Source organism: Phalaenopsis equestris, unplaced genomic scaffold (assembly GCF_001263595.1).
Source record: "Phalaenopsis equestris unplaced genomic scaffold, ASM126359v1 Scaffold000002, whole genome shotgun sequence".
In the NCBI taxonomy this organism is placed as follows: Eukaryota; Viridiplantae; Streptophyta; class Magnoliopsida; order Asparagales; family Orchidaceae; genus Phalaenopsis; species Phalaenopsis equestris.
Window position 1 is genome coordinate 32,980,178 of NW_018164444.1, and position 18,342 is coordinate 32,998,519.

At 35.0% G+C, this 18,342-nt stretch overlaps 1 protein-coding gene across 2 annotated transcripts; it reads left to right on the forward strand.

Moving 5' to 3' along the window:
• The first annotated feature begins 251 nt into the window (after window positions 1-251).
• Window positions 252-16,969, forward strand: LOC110039334 (bromodomain-containing protein 9-like). Of its 2 annotated transcripts, none has more exons than XM_020744367.1 (9): window positions 252-1,002; window positions 1,522-1,564; window positions 1,663-1,741; window positions 1,880-1,925; window positions 2,017-2,115; window positions 14,759-14,827; window positions 14,927-15,290; window positions 15,395-15,526; window positions 15,967-16,245. In XM_020744367.1, exons 1-9 carry the CDS (start codon window positions 586-588, stop codon window positions 16,164-16,166), a joined length of 1,449 nt encoding a protein of 482 aa, XP_020600026.1. In that variant the 5' UTR covers window positions 252-585; the 3' UTR covers window positions 16,167-16,245. The 2 variants fall into 2 exon arrangements, with proteins under 2 accessions (XP_020600026.1, XP_020600025.1); XM_020744366.1 differs by having other exon boundaries at window positions 370-1,002; window positions 15,395-15,549; window positions 15,967-16,969.
• Window positions 16,970-18,342: the final 1,373 nt, after the last annotated feature.

Sequence of the window (18,342 nt, forward strand, 5' to 3'; positions counted from 1 at the left end):
TTGATATCTTATGTCAAACTTTTTTTTTTTGTTTCTTACATGTATCTTTGTTATGCATATACTAAAAAATAAAATTCAAAATAATTTCGCTTAATACTAAATGATAAAAAGTCGTGCTATATATGAGGATGAGGAAAGAATATTACGTCTGGACTTATATGTCCGGACGGCAGACGACCAACAATCGGAGGCAAAGTCGATCGGTGCTTATGTGCATGACTATACCGTGCCAAATAATTGATCGTCCGAACATGCTGTGTCCGAAATTAAAATCCTCTAGAAAATGAGACCTACAATATCTAGTTGGTTTTGGCTTGCTTTGATGGCAAAGCACCGTATCAATGAAAAGTCACAACTAAACTACACCAGCAGCCCACCACCCTACCATTCTACCACGTCAGCATCTCCCCACGCGGTCGAGCCTCTGCTATAAGTACCCCCCAATAGCCCGACACGTGTGACGGGGCTCAAAGCCTCCGTTCTAGAAAAAAGAATATTTTTTTTTAAAAAAAGCGAAAATTCGACCCTGTTTCTAGAGAGAGAGTGTGTGGGAGGAGAGAGAAAGAGGAGGGCGGCGGGTCCGAAATGGGAAAGACAGTGGAGAGGAAGAGGAAGAAGAAGGGCCGTCCCTCTCTCTTGGATCTCCAGAAGCGTAGTCTCCGACTCCAGGAGCAACAGCAGAAGAGAAACCCTAACCCTAACCCCAACCCCAATCCATACCTCCGGTTCCCCAACACTGGCGCCGGCACTGGCCGCCGGAGCGCCCGCCGGAATCCGATCATCGAGACTGTGTCAGACTTGCATGCTGATGGGGAAGAGGATGAAGGTAACATCGGGAAGCGGAGGGAGAAGAAACTTAAGCTCGTACTCCGAATCGACGACCATTCAGAAAATTCACCGCGGCATTCGGGGCCGTCGGGCACCGAATCGGAAGAAGAGGGATCGGGTTCACGCAGGAAGAGAAAGATCGAGGCATTCGATGGTGGTGGGGATCGCTTGAAGGTCAGTACTACTCTGGTTTTATCTGGTTCGGGCTGATTGGGTGCGGAGGCGCGGAGATCGGGGGACTCCGTGGCGGTAGTTATTTATGTATGGTATTTGGTACGGTTTGTCTTCGGATCGATAATTCATGCGTCCATGTCGGTTGGATTTCACTTGGATTTTTTCTCGTGGATTTCCGGGCTGCTTGAGTTCTCAGATTTGACTTAGTCAACGCGTTGATCGTTTTACGCCCGACTATTTTTCCTGTCGAATCTTTCTAGTCCAATTACCTGGAGGCTATTTCCTAATTTTAAATTCACAGAAATAATCTACTGTTGATTTATTCTTTGGCGGAAAATCTCACATTCTGCTCTGCTCACTTCCCTCTCTCCTTGCGTCAGTTTTGTTTCTTCTGATCTCATTTTATATTGGTATGGGGCAGACGCAGTCTCCTGCTTTGGTGATTTCGTTTTCATATTCCTAGCTTTTAGGCTGTTTCCTTTAACTTGTTTGCGGAAATGGTCCTTTGTTTTCTTTCAGGTTGACAGGCACAGCTCACTGAAAACGACGGAGTTACTTCGAGGTTTGATGCTCATGCATTTAATTCTACTGGAGCGAAGAAAAAATCAATACGAATGAATTTTTTGTGGTTGTTAAGCAATTTGTTTGTGCCTTGCGCAGCGGATACATCGAATTTGGGGCCCGCGACAACTTTGCCGGACAAAAAGTTGCTGTTGTTCATCCTTGATATGCTGCAGAAGTGCGTCCTTTGGCTGCTTTCCTGAGATTTTTTTACTCATAGAGCCCTTTGTAGTTTGCTTTATGCTTTTAGCTAGTTCTAGCTTTTGTTCTTTGATAATTATACTGATTTGGATGAGATATTACTGCTTAACTTCAGAAAGGATACATATGGAGTCTTCTCAGAGCCAGTTGATCCTGAGGAGGTGTGCTGCTGAGTCATACTTTCCTTTTGCTTAATCTTTTGTCTTTTTGCGATTTCATTTATTGACATGGTGGGGACTTCTCTGTTTCCAGCTCCCAGATTATCATGAAGTCATCAAGCATCCTATGGATTTCAGTACAGTACGGAAGAAGCTATCCAGTGGAGCCTACAAAAATTTGGAACAGTTTGAGGTTGGTGACAGGCAAACTTTTATGGAAACATCCTTTTACTTTTCCCCAACTAGCTTGGTCTCATGATTAGGGTTCAAATGATACTCTAAATGCATATATATCCTGAGGTAATGTTGAGAATTTAGTTAGTTTTGTTGGCATGTGACTTTTGCGTTGCGTTGATTTCATCGATTTCTTTCCAATTAATGAGTGTTGAAGTCAACTTCTAATTTCACTTTATTCTTATATATGGTTAGAAAGGGAACTATAAGGAACAATTTCCCTCTTTTTACAAACTCGTTATGATACTGCTATTGCTTTAGGCCCTTATTTATCTTTTGTTTTGGCTATCAGTAACTTAGCTAATTTATGTTGAACTTGCATTCCGGGAATGATTTGTCACATTAGATTCAATTTTTATTTTGGATGGTTTGATGCTTAATTTTGTCTTCTCCATAATTTACTTTCTTGTTCTTTTAATTGCTGCCACCATTTACATGGGGAGTGGAGTTTTGCAATACTGCTTAAAGCCATATTGTCAATACTCTCTTTTAGAATCATTCAGTACCAAACTACTTGTTATTGATAGTGTAAGGTCTAGGGCATGATCTCCAAAGTTGCATTATTTCATTTCGAAGACATAGATTTCTGACAATAAACTCACTAAACACCTTGTTAGTCTTTATGACCCGTCTTAAAAGATCTGGATGAAGATGGAAATATTATACTAGTAGAGTATCTCTATGCCTATATATATGTTATTTTATTCATAATTATCTATCAAGGACTGACTAGCGCTCTTCATAAACACTCTTACTGCCCTAATGACAAGGAACTCTTTTCCATACCTGATCCATTGCGCTAATGTCAAGTTTTGTGCTGGCTTAGTTCCCGAGCTTCCTCTACAAGACATATGTGCGAGTCTTATTTGAGCCCCCGATTTTATGCAAATTTGTGTGATCCTTTATTCTCCCGAAACTTGCTGATCCCAATGGAATTGTTGAAGTTGGTATTCTCTTATTCACCTGTGTTCTCTTTGGTGCTATTTTAGTGCCTATTCGTTCTTTCTTATCAATTATTTTTTATATTCACTTGATTTCAGACCTTGGAGTTTGATTTTCTGCATTATTTTGTTTTGAAAATCTATAGCAACCAACTATGATTAGGGATTTCCTGTAATTATAACAGGGATATTTAAGGCACATATATGTTAGGTTTTGCTTGAAGAAATATCTAGCTTTTCAAATTTGTGAGTTTGTTGGTTGTTGAATACTTCAAGCTTGTTGCAAGTCTGACTGCACATTTTCAAGATAACTCCTCTTTATATTGTTTCTGAGGCTTATAAATCGTTATTTTGTATCTTTTATGTTATTCATTTCATCTACATAATTTGAGCTTAATTTTTATGGTGTTATTGATTTTAGATAAATTTGCTATAACTGTAACTAATTTTATTAATTGCGGTAAAGTGTGAATTTTAGATGTATTCAAAATTTCTGTAGAATTTCTTCAATTTAAATTATAATTAAATTATCATTTAGAGTAATTTGTTTGTCTTTTTCTAGTTGCATTAAAAAAAGGTTTTATTTTAATTGGTAGTTTTTAGACTTTGGAATCTGAAGCTTTTGCACATGAATTTTATTAATGGTATCAGTTATTTGCTTTAGTAGCTCTGAACCATAAGACATTTTGCATTGAATTGGTATCATAGCAACTAATGACTTAGATTCATTCACATCCAACAAATCATTTACATAATTCTTGGACCCTTACAGTAATGTTATTTCTAAAATTATTATTGGTGATATTTTCATTTTTTCCAATGATGATGGTTTACCAAAGGTATTTAATAAAGTGGAACTACATAAATTATTAATGGATTACTTTCTAGAAAACTCAATAGTTATATCAAGATTTTATTTTATAAATACCAAATGCTCAATTTGTCATAATTGTGTTTTTTCTTAACCTTTTTTTAAGCCAGGTAGACTGATGTGAAACTCAATCCCATAAGTGATCCTTCACGTCATTGTTATGTTTTGCGGCTACTTCCTTCACAAGCTTTACCTCAAGTTGTACACTTGGGTCTTACGCGATTTAGCAACTTGTGCAATACTAATATTAGCTACCCATCCCACGCCAGTTTGTGTGATCTTGTATTTTAAATGAAGTTATTGAAGCTACATTTCTTTACTTAATAATCTCCTACTTTTTTCTTTTTGCCTACATTATTATTCTTTTTGTTTACATAATTTGAATTTTATTTTCCTTAGTAGAAAAAAAATTAATTATTAGCTCAATAGGAATTCTAGCACACCCAGATAAAAGTGATGTGATTTAATAAGATTTTAAGTGAAAACCCTAAAAAGGGGAAAATAATGGGGTATGGTTCAACCAAAATAGTGTACCATATAATTGAAGTAACCGAGTTCAATTTTCTTCTCAACCGGAGAAGATGAGGTTACTAAATTATGAATGCTTGTTCATGTAATAACATCTTAGAGAGAATAATCAGGCTAAAATAATCGAATGACGATAGTTGGATCATAATAGTTTTTAATGTTGGTCAGTGGCCATTGTTGGTGATCATTGGTTTTTAGCTCTCTTCATGACTTCAGATTTAGTTTTCAACTCTACAATCTTTATTCATGTTGAAAATCGGTACCATTTATATTGTAGCACTCTAGTAAATTTAGCTATAATCTGAAAAACACTTTTAGATGATATGTGCTGCTTTCTTTGATCAAATATTATTGTTTCAACATTTAAGTGCTTAACAACCTTATAATTGACTGATTTTAAGCTCAATGATTTTTTCTTGTTGAGACATTAGCTTCGACTATAAGCACGCCAAATTTTGAGATCATTTGACCTTTCAATTCATTGTTTGAAGCTTTCAATTATATGTCAAGTGTTTTATTTTTAACTGATTGAACTCGGATTGAATCACTATTGATGTTGTTGAGTTCATATTGTTGAGAGACTGAGTTTTACTATAAATTTGCTAAAAATGGAGCTTAGATAATCTTGCATTTGACTTTAAAAGTCAACTCATCCAAAATGCATCAAGATTCTTTCGTGATCGTGTGGATTTTTTTGGTGACATATCAAGATTGATTTTACTTGATCAAAAGCACTCTAGCTAATTTTTTTTTTCTCATGATGTGATTTTTAATCAAAACATTTTTGTATGTTACCAATTGTTTGATAGAATTTTCTTGATTTGGGTAATCATTAATTATAATTTGAAGTTGATTATTTGTATTTCTTAGCTTGCTTCAAAACAGAGTGAGTAATTGTTTTAATGGTGGTCTTTCATCAATGAATGCTATGTCTTGAATGCTTGAATTTCATTCATTGTATCATTTAGTTGTATCAGAAATCATAGACCTTAAAGCGGTCCCATATTACGCAAAATATTCTCAACACTACATATGTTCTTACTTTTTTGTCTAAATGTGCAGGCAAAAGGTGCTTTTAGCCTTTTACATCCATGCTTCTTTTCCCATGCTCCATATTGATAAAGTGAAGAAACTTTTTTCTAATTCATAGCCAAAGTAAAATTGCAGCACTAAATGATCCATGTTTGCTTTATATTGCATAGATTTTGTTCTATTCTTATTTTGGTCTCAGTTAGGTGATTGGGTTATCTCTATCATCATCATCATCATCATCATCATCATTAAAATTATCCCAATTATTGGGTTAGCTTGATTACCATTGTACTTTTTAATCCTTCCATTTTGCTAATTGGCAACTTTAGGTTTCCTCGTGTTGTATATCAAAATCAGTGAAGTCTATTTTGAGTAGATACCACTCCTTCCACTCTAATTGGCAACTTTAGGTTTCCTCGTGTTGTATATCAAAATCAGTGAAGTTTATTTTCAGTAGATACCACTCTAATAACCACTCTAATAGTCTCTTTTGTGGAATCATTATTCTGTTCATTCTGCCTATTTTTGTCATATCTCCATTTTAATTTTATCATTTTTTTCCACCCTTAACTTAGCATTAAACAATTTTTTATTTCCAAACACTAGGGCTCATACAACTTAACCGGCCTAATTGTGAAGATAATTTATGTTTGAATCTTCATGATATACACTTATTGCATAATACTCCTTGAATTCTTCTCTGTTTCAATTTTTTAACTATCAAACTTTAACTCAAAAAATTATATCCTTATTTTTTTCTTAATATGTATGTTTTTTGAGCTTGCCACATTTAGGTAGTACTTTATAAAAATATTAACTGATAATTGCTGATATCAAACTCTCTAAACGGTCATCACATACTTAGTCTTTGTTTTGCGAATTCTAAGCTCTCTATCCTTGAAATAATTTTTTTTTAAAATTTTCCATTTATTCGATGGTTGTGTCAACTATAATATTCTTTGTATGTATTTTCATAATCATTACAACATTATTTTGATATCATGTTGTGAAGTAATAGAGCTAAACTTAATCTCAATTTCTCCCAATATTTTGCATTACTAGGTTGAATCCGACATGCAGAGTCATTGTCCTAGAATATTACTAAGGAATTGTTTGCCAGCTAAATGAGTTTCGTGGCTTACTCCACTAGTATAAAATGTTCATGAAATTCTTTTTTTTTTAAAAAGTTATGTAAAGTATGGTATGCCATTTCATGCAGCTCTTGAGATTGTACCTGCACTTTCATATTTTAGCTGTAGCGCACTTCAACTGATTTTGTTTCACATGCTTTGCTTGCCTTTTGTGGCTTTTGATTTTTTTGAGATTGTAGCTCTAGGCTCATGTTTTTATTTGCGATGTTTTTGTATAGGACACTTTAACTATCTGTAACCACTTTCGATCAACAGGTGCTGTCGTGGGGGCGTTGTTTGTTGATTTCCTTCCCCTTTACTGTAGCTGAAAGTCGGGTTATGCTGGAAATTCCGGAAATGAGATTTAAATGTTGGAAATGTCTGTTTTTACAGAATCTGTCATTTGAATTTCGATTTTTTTTTGTGCATTTAGATGCATTTCTGTCGAGTATTTTGCAATTCTTGATGACTCCTTCCAGTGACAAATCTCCTTATATCATTTTGAGGCCTATATATATTACTTAGTGTTTTTTATCGTTATCTCCTGAATTGTTTTGTGATTGATGCGTGTGCATTATTGGAATTGTATCAGGTGTGATACGTGTCAAAGTCATGTTTGTTGTGTGCATAATTGCTGTAAAATTTTATATTTGTTATCATATTTCTTGTAACATTTTATATTTTAGCAACTGCTAATTATCATTTGGAATGAATAAAGCATAATTTCTGATTTTGCATAAAAATTTGATGAAGCTTTCCTAAAATTTAAAACTGAGAATCTCTGAATTGTAGCTTTTTGATTTTTTGTGTGCATGTTGTCTTAGATTTCACTTATAAATCCTATACCCTAAGATGTTCTACATCAATAAGAGTATTTGGTTCTATTGTTTCATCATTACATTGACTATAATTTGGACATTATAATTCGCTCAATCAAAAGTTTAATAAGGGATATAATTGATGTAAAATTGGGTAAATGTACTAAACAAAACATTGTTACTATCAGGATGATTAGATTTATACACCTACATTCGGTGGGAGGCATGGCCAAGGGGACATTTTAGAATGATCAATAGATTAGGATATTTTTTTTAGTAATATCATATCTTTTATTTTAGAAAACTTGAATGAACTAAATCTTAACTGGTGGTTCTTGCTTGATGGCTTTGGGGAGTTATTCTAAGTTAAATAACATCTACATGGGCCGATAAAAAACATACCCTTTGAAGAAGGATATCTATCATTCAATGAATACATAAATCTACTATTTGTAGTGGTGTGTATTGCTTAAATAAAACTGAAAAATTGAATCAAACCGATTTTATTTGGTTGGTTTAGTTTACTTGTTGAAGTATTGATTTTATTAGTTGTAATTTTGACTTTCTTTAATTTTACTTATTGATTTGATCTTTCTTTTGTAAAACTAATCAAACTAAAAACTGAATCACACTAATATTTTCAAATATTAAGTCAATGAAGTTTATTAACCATAAATAAACTAGTGACAGAAAGATCAAGGTGGATATTAGTTTCACTACATGCTAAAATCAGAACTTCTTACAAATATTGCTTGATATTATTCTCAGTACATGTTATTTAAGCAATGAAATAAATCAAGTAAAATTTCTGCAATGAAATCATCATCTTCTCCTCTCAGGCCTATCAAACAAGCAATGACGAAAATATCATGTGCAGTCAAACTTGATCCTATTGAAAAAATTAAAGCAACGACTATATTATAAAATATTTTAATATCAAAAGAACATCTAAAATTTCAATATGAATCTCTATCTGCTTGTTTTGAATCTAAATCTGTAGCTCCATCACTACAAAAGGATGAAGATAAACTTACTCTTGAACAGAACTGAGAATTAGATTCGAGCATGAGATAAATAATAAATCTAAACCTGCATTAGAATATATGAAAATATTCCTGAAATTGAAATTGAATCTACAGTTAAATATAAACTTAAATTGCAGTTCGAACCTGAATCTCATAATGATTAAAAATCTAAGTACTTATGTGAAATTAAATCTGCTCCTAAATGTGAACTTCATCCTGAGCTTCCACTAGAATTTGGACCCATTTTTTGAAAGTAAACAAACCGTGTTTATTAAAATTAGTAATTCAAATAAAGATTCTGATGTTTTAAGTCACGTTAAAGCTCTTAACTAAATCATTTCATTAAGATAAACTGAAACAATTTGATTTTGGTTCGCAGATTCTTGATTTACTTACTAATAAGGAGGTACTTTTGTAGAGAACAACATTGCATGACTATTTCAGCAAATTTGTTAATAATTATCATAATGAAAACTATGAACATGAATCTAAAATATAAATCACCATCGCTATATTTAAGCCATTTATTTTAATGATTTTGTTCTTCTATACTGATATCATATTTAGATTATTGTTTCAATATTATTATTATCTCATCGTCTAAGAGTGGGTTATAAATCATGATGATTATCACATGTTGGCATTTTAGTATTTTCGCTGCTTTATATCATTTGCATTTTTTGCATGAAATAAAAATCTAACTGTTTATTATGACAACTATAAGTATATTATTGACACATGAGAATCCTGCAAAGCTTCCTATGTGGGTCTTTAAGAAAATAACTGTGAGGAAGTTGGAGCCATACTAAAGAACATAATGCATCTGGATAAATTCTTATGAAATGAAAATTTTGGGAACATTTGGTATTATTTCAAACTAGACAATTTGTCTAGTTTGACTTTATTTCTTGAGCCTACTTTCATTATTATGACTTTTTTCTTTTTTCTTCTCTTTGTGAATTCAAATCCAACACGTAATGGTATGGGTCTATTCATATTATTTCAAAAGCTTTCTTATATGTATAAATTGTGTCTACTACTGATTGTGACCACTATAGCAAAATCTAAAAAAACTTTGGGATGACAAACTTTGTTGTCATGATTTATGGAATATCTTGCAGAAGGCATAATAGTTTGTTCTCAGGCTTGCATTGCAAATGTCTGATAATTGATTTGTCAGATTTGAATATTTTCGAGGTGGGCAGATTGAAACTGCTTTTTGGATTCGCCTAGTGGTCTTTCATTGATTTTGTTTCATGTGCTTTTCTTGCCTTCCGCCACATTGGATTTTATGGACAATACTGGGCAGCTATTTTCATTTTCAATATTTATATACGTGCCATTGTAGCTATTTTCAGTAGCTTTCCGTCTGTGACCTTGGCATATATGGGTACTGTAGCATAGCACAATTATTAGTTTCCTTCCTTTATACTGGTATTTTACTATAGGTAGATGTCAAATTATATTAGAAATTGCTAAAACGTGATTTCAAATCCTTTTTTTGAAACCAAGATTGGAAGAAGTTTTTACTGTAGTTCGAGTGTATTGAGATTAGGGTTGTAAACGAGCCGAGCTTAAGCGAGCTCAGGCTTGGCTCGTGTTCGGCGCGTTCGAAATAGCTAGTGTTCGAAATGGCTCGTGAACAATGTGTTCATGTTCGGTTCGATTTAAATATTCATGTTCGGCTCAAAATTGGCTCGTTATAATTAAATTTAAAAAAATAGATGTAAAGTGTTGGATTCGAACCTGAACCAAATATATACAAAATAAGGGATTAACCACATTATCACATGAGATGTTGTGATTTAAGCTTAGATATAAATATATATAATATATTATTATATAAATAATATATGTAATATATTATTATATAAATAATTATATAATTTTTTTTTTTCGAGCTAAAATGAGTCGAACACGAGCTAACAAAGAACTGTTCGTGTTCGGCTCATTTATAATTCGAGCTTTAAAAACTTGTTCGTGTTCGTTCGTTTACTTAACGAACGAGCCGAACACGAGCTGTTCGCGAACAACGAGCTTTTTTGACAGCCCTAGTTGAGATGACGCTTGGATTTTCTTATAGATCCTTCAAGATTATGAGGAATTGTTGATTTTTTTTTTTGGATGGACCAAATATAAGCCCATTGAGGCATGCAAAATAATTGTAGAATTTTTTGTGTGGTGAAATAAAATTCTTTTTTTCTTTCAATTATTATGCATTTGTTGTTGGATGTAGATTTTTTGAACTCATCATTAAGTCTTGATGACAACTTTTTGAGATGTTTTTTTGTACTAATGTGAAGCCTAAATCTTAAATTTTATGATTTATATCCTTGTTCTTTCTACCACTTTTTTTAGTAATTTCTATGTGATTAAAGTGTTGTCAAGTATGATAAATACTGATTTTTTCTTAATGTGAATTTAAATAGCTGCAAAATTTTATTTTTAATTCTCATATTTCTTATAAAAATTCATATTTTTTACTGTTAAATTATCATTTGAAATGAATATTACATGATTTTTTATTTTGCATAAAAAAGTGATTGATTTTCTTTTTAAATGAAATTTACCATTTATAAATTATGACATCACATGCTTATTTATGCATCTAATCTTATATTTTATTAATAAATTATAGGCCTTCAGACATACTATGCCAAATACTAAGTGATGTCAATATTTATTGTTTTTGGTGCTACAATGTGTGGTCTCTGTCCTTTCCTCAACACAAATGTTTCTTGGGAGGATTTATGGTATGGTCTGTCCTAAATTATCCCAGTAATTAATAGGTTTGTTGTACTATTAAAGCCCAATAAAATTGGTAAATTTTTCTTTGTCCCATCTTTTATACTTGTTTTTTTCCTTTGATTAATTCAGTGAATATTAAGTTTCTTGAATACAACAATGACAACAATAAGCCTTTATCCCACCAGTGGGGTTGGTTGCATGAATCTTTTTTCTCTATGGCGTCCCGTTTAGTATAATATTATCATTTAATTCTAATAAATTATGATCATTTTATACAACATGCTCAAGTCTTTTTAGGTTTACCTCTATCCTTTTAGTACAGGTCAAATCTAAGATATCTACTCTCCTAACAAGGTCATCAGATGACTGATGTTTAATGTGACCAAATTATCTAAGACAACTCTTTAATATTTTGTCTGCCACTGGGGCTACTCCAACCCTTTCACATATATATTTGTTTCGCAATATCTTTAAGTGTAAAACCACTCATCTATATGAGCATTCTCATCTTAGGAACACTTAACTTATTTTATGCTTCTCTTTTACTGGCTAACACTTTGCGCCATAATGCATTGTAGGTATCTCATCACCATCTTACGCAGTACTTTTCTGTCAGACAATAGGTTTGATGCATCCTCCACTTCAACCATCCAACTTATATTCTACTAAGGACATCTCCATCTACATCAACATCACTTTGAATAATAGACCCAAGATATCTAAAACATACACTCTTTTTAATGACTTAATAACCCATTGTTATAACCCTACAATTAGATCTACTATTAATAAAATTATATTCCATGTATTTAGTTTTAGATCTACTCATACAAAAGTCTTTTGACTCTAAAATTGATCTCCATAATTCAAGTTTTTCCTAAACTTATTCTCTAGTCTTGTCCCCAAGAAGGATATCATCGGCGAAAAGCATACACTAAGGTACATTTCCCTTTAAATGTACAATAAGAACATCCATAACTAAACTAGAAAGTTATGGGCGTAAAATCGATACCTAATGTAATCCAATTGAAATAGGAAAATACTTTGTTAATTCTCCTCGTGTTTGAACACAAGTCACAACTCTAGTTTATATATCTATAATGAATTGAATATACACAATGTTATCCCCTTTCTTTTCTGGAACTCTCAATAATTTTTATCTTAGAATTTATCATAATTTTTTTCTAAAATCAACAAAAATCATATGTAGATCTTCCTTACACTCTTTATAATTTTTCATCAAGCCTCTCAATAGATGTATAGCTATTAATTAATCAGAATTTATTTATTGATAACTTTTGCTTCATTTTGAGGTATTTGCTGTGTGATTATTTTTTAACGTCACTCCAATGTTATATGACGCTGAATGTTTGCCATTACAAGAGAAGCATAATAATAAGTTAAGTGTTGCCGAGATGAGAATGATTAGGTGGTTGAGTGGCTTTACACTTAGAGACAAAAATGTGAAATGAATATATCCGTGATAGGGTTGGTATAGCTCCTATAACAGACAAAATTAGAGAAAGTCGTCTTAGATGGTTTGATCACATTAAACGTCGACCATCTGATGATCCGGTTAGGAGAGTAGATGTTTTAGATTCGACTTGTGTTAAGAAAGGAAGAGGTAGACCTAGGAAGACTTGGGCTTATTGTATTAAAAATGATCTTAATTTACTAGAACTAAATGAAAATATGACACTAAATAGGACACAATGGAGAAAAATGATTCATGTAGCCGACCCCACGTAGTGGGATTAAGGCTTTGTTGTTCTTGTTGTCACTCCAATCATTTTCATCAAGTCAATGCTGCCCTCTTGAATTACTGGATCTTTAAAATAGTCCGTGATAGTATGGTATGCTTAATCTGCTGTATTTTTTTGGCGAATGTCATGGTCTTCGAGGCAAAAGAGAGTGTATATATTGTATCAATTTCACCCCCAAGAAACTTCTGAGTTCCTTAACCACCGCTTACAGATGGTATAAAGAAAGGGCCTACTTGTATGCTACCAAAAGCTCAGGGACTTGTATAAGTTGATAATATCAGAGTTTATGGACAAATCATTAACGTTATAGTCAGCCTTATCTAACTATTTGTTTATCTTTATGAAAATTTCTGTACTTGGTGGTGCAAAATACTTAGGGCGCAACTGGGAATCACCCTGTCCTTGATACTAGGAGGTTTGGGAGAATTTTTTTATTTTCTAGTTTATACCATATCTTAAAGTTAAGAGGATGGAAATGATGCCGGACTTATGTGAGCTTTAAAGTCCCCCAACTCTTTCAGTCGAAGTTTTCCAAGTCTCATAATGATGTGGCTATGGTGGGGCTGGAATAGGAAAAGAGGGTAGTAGGGAGGCTTAAGGGTGGCTTCTGTAGGAGGGCGGGCAGGCAGCAGGCAGCAGGCAGCAGGAAGTTAAGGGATGCGGTTGGCAACAGGATGTAAGGTGGAGCTGCGGTTGAATTTTTGTAACGTAAGGAGTCTGGAGCAGTTGCGGCTGGGGTGGTAAGGGGTAAACAGGGTAGGGACGGAAGGGTGTTAAGGAGTTGCCGGCTATAGGAAAACAGCGAGTATTGACCGGACGTGGCAGCAGGGAGGTCCCGGGGCTGCAGACACAGCACATAGACTATTCTCCGGGGGTGACTGCAGCAGGTACAACGAAGGTGATGGCGAAGGGAAGGTTGCGGAGGATGGGAAGTCGAAGATAGTCAGTACTTTGGAATGAAATACCCCACTCACATTTGGATACGACCCTAGAAGGGGAAACCTGGAGACGCGAATGGTTGTTCCGATATAAAACCCATGAAAAAGTGCCCTAGGAACACAAAAAATAACTAGGGAGGGTCCCGCTCCTCTTCGTCGGCAGCAACCCTAGCCCCTAAGAGGCCGGTCAGTCCCTCTACTTCCCCACTGAACCGGCCTTGGACAGGAAGCATCTTCCGCCTCCAATCCCGTCAGGTCCAAGCGAGCACCCACATCATCTCTAGTACATAATTGAGCAAATTTTTAGTATCCATTCAAATTACAATAAAAATCTTTGGCGTGTGAAATTCAGAACCTTGATGATTACATGATACATAACCATCGGAGCTATTTCATGCTCAAATCATGATGATGGCCAATGAGCTTTTTTTGTAGCCTAGAAAGACCTGCTATTGAATATATTAGCTGTATGTTAATCATTAGCAGCTGCCTATCATTGCAATGCAATTTTGTCTTTTATTTATCTTATCAGGCCATTCATATGTATTTGTTTCATTCCTGGTTCGCCATGCTAAGCTTTTTTTCTTTTTGCTAAAATGTAGCGTACCACATTTGCAGAGGATGTTTAGAAATATATAGCTATTCATTTTGGCTTAATCATCAGGCAATATAATTTAGATGGGCTGATATAATCTAAATTGAATCGATTTTTAATGATTTACATTATCATTTCTGTAGTTATGCTTTAGATAATCCAGGTTTGTGCTTGTTTAGCCTAATATTGTTTGTTTTTCTTTGGCACAAACAGAAGGATGTATTTCTGATTAGTTCAAATGCTATGCGCTACAACGCAACTGACACTATCTATTATCGGCAGGTAAGTCTATCTCATATTTTAATTTTGAGATCTATTCAAATTCCTTGCTATCTCTTCTGAAACATTGGAATTATCTGAAGCTGATATTAAACCGCACAGGCAAGATCTATTCAAGAACTTGCAAAGAAGAATTTTGAGAACTTGAGGCAGGAAAGCGACAAGGAGCCCGAATCGAAGACAGTTGTAAGAAGAGGAAGACCACCAAGCAAGAACATCAACCGTTCTGTCGGCCTGCTTCCTTCTGAATTTACTTCCTCAGGTTTCTCCACAGATTCAACCCCAAATAATGCTGGCGGTGCTGCCAATTTGTCTAATCAAAGCCAACCTTTGTTGAAGAAAGGCTTGGCAACAGATAAGCCTGGATTGACTGATATTTCTGGAAAAGTTTTGTATGGTCTTCGTAACTCTGATCCGTTTGGTTGGATGAACACGAATAAAGTTGATACAAGTGAGGAATTCCCAGGTTTGTGAATTGTGTGGATATGTTTAATCACCTTGGATGAAGTTTTTTATATATTTTTCTTTTATTGAGTGCAATTCAGCAGCTGTTTTCGCCTTTAATTTCAGGTTCTGAGAAAGGGATTACTACAAGATTGGGCAAAAAAGCTCCGGTTATGGAAGAGAATCGGAGAACCACATACAGTCAATTCCAACAATACAACTATGGATGTGAGCTGCCAATTTGGTCTCTGTTTGATGGTGAGAAGAAACAGCTAGCTGCGGTTCGTATTGTTTTACACTTCGTAGATCATTTTTATTTTAATTATAGTTTAGTTGACACTGGAACGAGAAAATATTTTCACTCTTGGACCATCACTGCATATATATTCTTCATCTTCTTCCCTAATAGGTTCATCATCATCATCATAAACATTAGCTTTATCCTAGCTGCCAATTGGTCGAGTAAAATCCAGGAGCCCTCAGAAACTTTTTACTGTTAAACTCACATGAAAACTGTTGGGTTGCATTGGATTCAGCTGGGCCATTGTAGAAAAGTTTCAGACTAAAATCCAAATGTGATTTATAGTCCAAATGGTCAATTGTCCAAACCATCTAACTGGGACTGGCTTTAAATTATTCCTTAAACAAATACAAGCAAACCATTCCTAAAATTTTCATCTTTTTGACACACGGCCCAGATTGGACTTCTGGAATATGCAGCATACGCCAGGAGCTTGGCTCGGTTTGCGGCGCATCTTGGCTCCATCGGCTGGGCTATTGCTTCGAAGAAAATCGAAAAGGCTTTACCTCCCGGAACAAAATTTGGCCGAGGATGGGTTGGGGACGACGAAATCCTTCAAAAATCTCAAACACAAAGCCGGTCTTCCCCTCCCTCTAACCACTTTTCTCAGGCCACAATTTCTCCCTGCACCGCAATTCTAAAAGGAAACCACAAACCTTTACAGCAGCTCGAGGCTTGCCTCCGAGACTCATCTTCCAAAGGCTGCAGCAAGAGCACTTCGATTGCTCCCGCCTCCGACCATGGAGAAACCAATGACAGAGAAACCGTCGGCCTGTTGAAGCCCCCTTTTCTCGCAAATCAGAGTAGAGGAATGCAACCTACAGTCAATGGCTTCAGGTTCAACCTTCCTAACTCGATGAAGCCTACAAGACCGCCGATGTCGTTTGGTTCTGAGCCACCCATGACTGATGCCCGGCCATTCGATGCATTAGTTAAGGCACATTCAAGCCACTTCAATCCGGAGATGGCCTTAGCTTCTAACTCTCCTGCTTTTGACAAACCGACGAGAGGTCACTGCGATGATTCACAGCTGCGGTCCTCGTCTTCATTGCCGGCGAAGTTGGAATCTATTCCGCCAGATCTGAATCTTAGATTTCAGTCGCCAGGATCTCCGGGCACCGCGGGGGTTGATTCACAGCAACCTGATTTAGCTTTACAACTCTAATTGAATTATAAAGGCTTTGATTATTGGTTTCTGCTTAACATTTTCATCATGGGCCTAGTGAGGATTAGGTGAGGGATGAAATATAGATGATAATGAGGGTTTCATAACCACAATTGTTTGACTCCACCCTTGTGATTAAGTAGTGATTAAGAAGCTCAATACAGTTGAGCGTTTGTACAGATTAAATTAATGTATCAGTCTGATGATGTTTTATACATCTTATTAGTGACAATTCAAATCAATCAGTTATAGTTGTGATGAGTGTGTTTTTTTTTTTTTCATTTTAATGTTTTTTGATGATCTGTATTTGTTTTAAAAGAAGAAGAATGGGGATTCATTGAGGGGACTCTGAAATAGTTGGGATTAGGTTAATGAAAGTTGATTATTATTACTATTATTATTGGTTGGGATTTATAGATGTAAAGATCCTTTAAACATTAAAAGAATTTTGGGATAATTATATACGAACAATCTGAAATGTTGATTTTACAAATTAACAAAAGGTGAGTTTTTTTTAAAGATCGAACTGATGTATTTACATGTGTCACGATTAAACTATTGAGAATTTGATAATGGGTTTTATCATGAATTTCGATATTTGAGTGTGAATTTGAAAAATGAATGACTTTGTAAATAGCAAGTTTCGAGTGGTTTTTATCTAGTTGCCCCTAAAAATATGTGCATGAAAATAATAATAATATCAAAAAATAATGATTTACATACACACAACTCAATAGCTATGTATTTAGATATATAATATCTCTAATTTTGACATATATAATGTCTTATGCTATCCAATCTATGAGTGTGAAGGTGTTTTTCATTTTTTTTTAAGCTATAATAATGCTGTTGTATAGCATGAAAATGACACTGCCCTCGTCGAGCCAAAGGATCCATCGTCGTCAGAGTCGCACCAACAACCGTGAACTTGTAGAGTCGGCCACCCTACTCCAGTCGGTTGACCACATTGGGCCCGCCAAAATAATCTGGTCAACAACATTGGGTCTGCTAAAATTATTCAGTCATTCTAGCCTACCACATTGGGCCAGCCAAAATAAACCAGTTGGTCGGTCACATTGGACCAGCCAAAAATAGTCCAGTCGACCAGCCACCACTAGCAGGTTGGCCAGATTGGGCTAGCCAAATGACTCCTGTCAGGCGGCCACCATGACCACCTCCAGCTATTCGGCCACCCAGAGCTGACGAGCTCCAGCGACGGAAAAACTCCAAGTCTACAATCCGAACAAGGAAAGGAACGAAATACCATGCATCACCTTCCATAAAGTAAGAGTATATTTGTAATATTTTTTCTCTTTCTTATTTCTATAAATAGAGGATCTTTTGCATGTGTAAAGAGGTCTCTAGGCTCTTTCTCTCAACCCTCATGTAAATAGAACTTTCCTCTTTTTCCTACTTGTAACCCTCGAATTTAATGGAATAAGAAAAGATCATGGAGCCCGAGAACATCCATATTTGCCCCCGACGGGGCAATTATCTCTCTCTCTCTCTCTCTCTCTCTCTTTCTCTTTTTTCTCCTTCGATCATCGTGCTCTAGTCCTCAGACACTCACAGGATAGATTTGGATTCAACATCGTAAGATTTGTTGTG

What these genes read in the sequence shown, in the direction of transcription:
- LOC110039334 (XM_020744366.1), top strand. Translation starts at nt 586, where the DNA reads ATGGGAAAGACAGTGGAGAGGAAGAGGAAGAAGAAGGGCCGTCCCTCT. An exon ending in GTGGTGGGGATCGCTTGAAG is followed by an intron (nt 1,003 to 1,521) that starts GTCAGTACTACT and finishes GTTTTCTTTCAG; the next exon opens with GTTGACAGGCACAGCTCACT. An exon ending in AGCCAGTTGATCCTGAGGAG is followed by an intron (nt 1,926 to 2,016) that starts GTGTGCTGCTGA and finishes CTCTGTTTCCAG; the next exon opens with CTCCCAGATTATCATGAAGT.